Genomic DNA, 4805 nt, shown 5'->3' with positions numbered 1-4805 from the left:
TTGAAAGGAATCGAGTTATAGATTCCAAAATTGTAATCGATGAGTTCAACGCAGCAGCAACTGTACATGGTAGACGTTTAAGTTTAATTTAATTTTGTTGATTAATATGTATTAATATTTATTATATCAATGTAATAAATTACAGTATTGACTAATTATTTTAATTTGTATAATACAATTTACTTACTTCATATTAATGATAATATTAAATTGTGTATACAATTTTGATCGAGGGACTGGAATTGAGTAATAAGTTGTAAATAAATTTGCAAGTGAAACGAGGGATTTTGACATTTTGTAGAAAGTTTGTAACTTTCCTGATTAGTTTTGCACCCCCTGAATTTTAGCGAAATTACGCCTATGATTCTCATTAACAATACCATGCCATATTGCCACGACCAAGACGATCAAATACTTCACGACAAAGCCGTAATGCAACTAGGATTCGAAAAATTGCAAATGAAAGGACTGCTATATATATAAATATATATATATTTACCTATAAATTAATGTTTGTGTGTAGATTAGAACTCTCGGAAGAAGATATATCTAAGCTAAATTTGGTTAAATTTGGTTTTTTTTATTCATCGAATTTTAGTACGGTTGGGTTGGGTTAGGATTTTGTATTAATTGATTATATCAATCCACTGTAGGTGGAATTAAGTAAAAACGACAAACTTGGTATGAATTTGATACTTTAGACTTTAGAGTACACTTTCGTTTCTACCTGCTCCGTATTTCCTCATCCTAAAATCTTTTCTTGAAGACCGATATTTAACAATTCCTACTCTGTCTTACCATAAAATCAAAGCGAGAGTACCCCAGGGAAGTGACCTATCACCTATACTCTACAATATCTACACATCAGATATGCCCAAAACAAACTATACAACTCTAGCGACATAATATTATGCAGATGATACCGCTAGCATCAAATAAAGACCCAAACATAGCCACCCACGATATACAATACCACTTAAATCTTATCTCCAATTGGACTCAAAAATGGAAAATTACAATAAACGAAAACAAATCAGTCCAAATAAATTTTTTTCTGAAAAAAAACGAATGTCCACAACTTTTGCTCAATAATTCACCAATTACAATCCAAAATGTAACCAAATACCTCGGAGTTTATCTAGATAAAATACTTACCTGAGCCCAACACATAAAACAGAAAAGAAAACAATCAAACACATGTCTACATCTCCTCGTCCATTATTGTCTCCTTCAATGAATTTAAAAAACAAAATATTAATATATAAGACGATTATTACCCCCCTCTGGTCATATGGTATCCAAATCTGGGGCCAAGCCAAACCATCCAATATAAGACCCATACAAGCTTTCCAGTCTATATATGTCTTAGACAAATAACTGGAGCCCTATGGTATATGACCAACGACGCATTACATAAATATCTCCAAATCCCAACAGTCAACGAAATAGCAACTCGTCATTACAAAAAGTTTCACTCCAAACTGCACTCGAACCAAAACCCTCTAATTTCCCGCATGTCCTCTATATAACCATCCCCAACAATCCTACGAGGAGGTTAAAAAGAAAATGACCAAGAGACGCTCTTGCCTAACGGTCTCCCACAGATATAGATAATAAAATAATTTATTATCTATATCTGTGCGGTCTCCATATTATATGCATAGACCTATTAGTTAATAGGTCTATGATTATATGAACCCATCAAATTAAATAGGAGGTAGATGACATTCAAGTCATTTTACTATTACCTATGTTATCAAATTTACTTATTGAACAAATTTTATAGATTGTAAATATGCTTAAATAAAAAAAAAAAAAAAAAAGAGTACACTTACTTACAAACAGCACGGGGTCCGCGATCCACCGCAGGTAGGATTGTCTACCTGATAATCACGAATTAAGGTATATCTTAATTCGTGCTGATAATATACTGCTGCGAAAAAGAATTTTTATTCAGGACAACAGAAAAGTTAAGAAAAATCTAAAACATCATACACCGAATATAAAATAAGGCATCGAACAAAGTTTGAGTCATACACCTACAGTTTGTACATTTAACGGGTAACGAAGTGCACGGGATCAGCTAGTTATATGTATTATAATATAGTCTAAATTATACTAAATAGACTGTAAATTTTAAAATATACATACAAGGGGGATGATGAACACTGAACAGTGTCCGGGGGAATCGATGTGTAAATATTACAAACAGTAGCCGCGGTGGAGTCGATACAAAATCATACTCATAGTCTCATAAGTCTATTATAATAATATAATCACATTATAGGAGGTAATACAATTACCTATTAATAAATAATTAACTATTAGATAATCATTATTCATTAACAACTATAGTGTATTAGGTATTTATAATGTTAATTGACACAATAGTAAGTTGTAGGTAGGTCACATGAGTAAATGACACATATTACTCAATGTTGACTAAATTGTAATAATTTGAACGCGAAACAATATCGGTTTTTTGAGTATGGTTAATTCATTATTATATTATAAGTATAACCGTATAGGTACCTATATAGATAATATTATTAATTATTATTTAATTTTTCAAGTAAGAATATTTACAATGTTTTGATAATTTACCATTACGCCTATGCATAAAACTATATGATCGTAATCGTATTTAATCTAAATATCTAATAGGTATATATGTACAGTACAGTAGTCACTACTATAGTCAGTAACTGTAGTACTGCAGTGATTGAATATTATAAATCATTACTACTATCAGACTATGTATTTAATATTAATTATACATTTTAAAGTATAAAATGTTATATAATTTATTAAGGGGATTACACTAAGGGCCAGTTGCACCGTCTAAAGGGCCGTTCTTACAATGTACGGTAAAGTGTCGGTTAACGCTAACCGACTGATAACAGATTTTTTTACCGGCAGAATTCGGCCGGTTAAGTGTCGATTAACTGTCGTGCTGCTATTGATATGGTAAATATTATGATAGGTCCGGAAGAAGCAAAAAAATAAAAATCTATTCCACTTTCAAGTTTTATTATTTTTGACCTGCGTGACCCCTAGTCAAGGTGATCGCGACCCCCTTGGTTGAGAACGCGGCTCTATCCAGGATAAGAACGCACCACCTTTACGTAGCAAAACCGGTTGTTCTGGTGCGTTCGTATTCGGTATATTCGGTAGTATGATATATAAAACAGGTTCATATCCCATGGGTTAATATTAGACAAGAAATTACCCACACAATACAGCAACTATTGCCTTCGCCTACCTAATTTTTGTATAGGTAATATAATTTCCCTTGAGCGTTTATCTGATTTAAACAATTACACGCGTTGTACACTTCAACACTTGTACAGTTGTATAAGTACCTATCATAAAGCTCAAATATAAACAAAGAAAAAAAAAATTCGATAAGGACATGTTTACATTTACCTAAATGAATATGACCTCAATCCAGTTTGACCTAAGAATATTTAATACCTACCTACTGAGTAGTAGCTGATATAGTGATATTGCAGTTCGGACTATAGATTGTATTACATACAAATAACACAACCAGTCATAGTATAATTTTTGATGTGCGTAGAATTCATCGTACATACATAAAACAGTGGGTTCAAGAGTTTATATTATATTTTGTATTTAATAAAATTAGTATCGTGTTAAAATATATTAATTATTTGCACACAGATAAGTTGATAATTATTAACCGTTGAATTATGGATTTTAAAAAATTAATACTAGGAATAGATATAGGAACAAGTTCAGTAAAAGTTTCACTTTTAGACAGCTGCACTTCAAAATCTATTTATGCGAAATCGGTCCCAACCATGGCAAAAATTAATCCTAGTCATCAAAAAGGTGACGAGCAAGATGTTGTCAACATTTTGAAAGCAATGAAACAATGCTTAAAATCACCAGGAAAAATTATGGAAAAGGTAAATATTTAAATCAAAAATTGAACCATATATTATACAGAGTGATCCACTCATGTCTACACTCATTATTTCAAAATATCTTTTTTACATAATTTATTTTATAACATATTTTCTAAAAAAAAATTTTTAAATTTTCTTTACTTTTTTAAACGTCACCTTACATTTTAGATTCTGAGTGGAACGATGAATGTATTGATTTTACAATGATGTGTGTTTTTTTATTTTTTTATTTTTTTATTTTTTTATTTTTTTATTTTTTTTGTGTCTGTGTACACGATAAGTAGTCGAAATAATGCTACGATTTTCAACTTCAGTATCTTGTTCGATCAGAAAGTGAATATCGTTGGTGCATTGGGGAGGTCAAAATTTAAATTTCCCAGTGGTTTTCAAAAGCGCCGGGAAAAACAAAAGAAAAATTAAGGAAAAACGGGAATTTTTACGCAAAATCGATTTTTCACAAAATTGAATTTGGTTTTTGGTGTAACTTTAAAAAAAATTACCGTAGATACATGAAATTTTGACTGAATGTTTATCTTAGCATCTTCTATACACCATAACATTTTCAAAATATTTTGATGTATTTTGAGCTCTTTACGGACATTTTTATTTTTCCATTTTTTTTTTAGTTTTTTTTCTAAAAATATCAATAAAATTTTATTTGTTGGATAAAAAAGCTTGAAAATTTAATAGAAGGCTCCTCGTATATTGTTTCAAGGCAGATGAAAAATATAAAAATCGTTAGTCACAGTTTTTTTTTTTAAGCATTTAAAGTTCAAAAATGAACAAAATATGGAAAAATCACGAAAATTTGCAAAATAATTTCGAGTTATAAATTCATAAAAATTTTTTCTTTTTAAATCTAAGATTTTAAAA

The 4805-nt window shown here is 30.2% G+C and overlaps 1 protein-coding gene across 4 annotated transcripts in view; it reads left to right on the top strand.

Annotated features, from left to right (window-relative positions):
* The first annotated feature begins 3496 nt into the window (after nt 1–3496).
* The window catches only part of LOC100163090 (sedoheptulokinase), an 8744-nt gene continuing 7435 nt past the window's right edge, over nt 3497–4805 (top strand). For 2 of the 4 annotated variants that reach the window (XM_001952588.5, XM_016801066.2), the window contains exon 1: nt 3647–3932. In XM_001952588.5, the coding sequence (XP_001952623.3) occupies nt 3714–3932 (219 nt within the window). In that variant the 5' untranslated portion in view covers nt 3647–3713. Of the gene's footprint in view, nt 3605–3646; nt 3933–4805 lie in introns of those variants that run through there. The other 2 variants (XM_029489490.1, XM_016801064.2) reach the window with 2 other exon arrangements.

The sequence above is a fragment of the Acyrthosiphon pisum genome, chromosome A2 (genome assembly GCF_005508785.2).
Source record: "Acyrthosiphon pisum isolate AL4f chromosome A2, pea_aphid_22Mar2018_4r6ur, whole genome shotgun sequence".
Classification (NCBI taxonomy): Eukaryota; Metazoa; Arthropoda; class Insecta; order Hemiptera; family Aphididae; genus Acyrthosiphon; species Acyrthosiphon pisum.
Note: the sequence above shows the minus strand (reverse complement) of the source record. Positions and strands in the feature narration are given on the sequence as shown.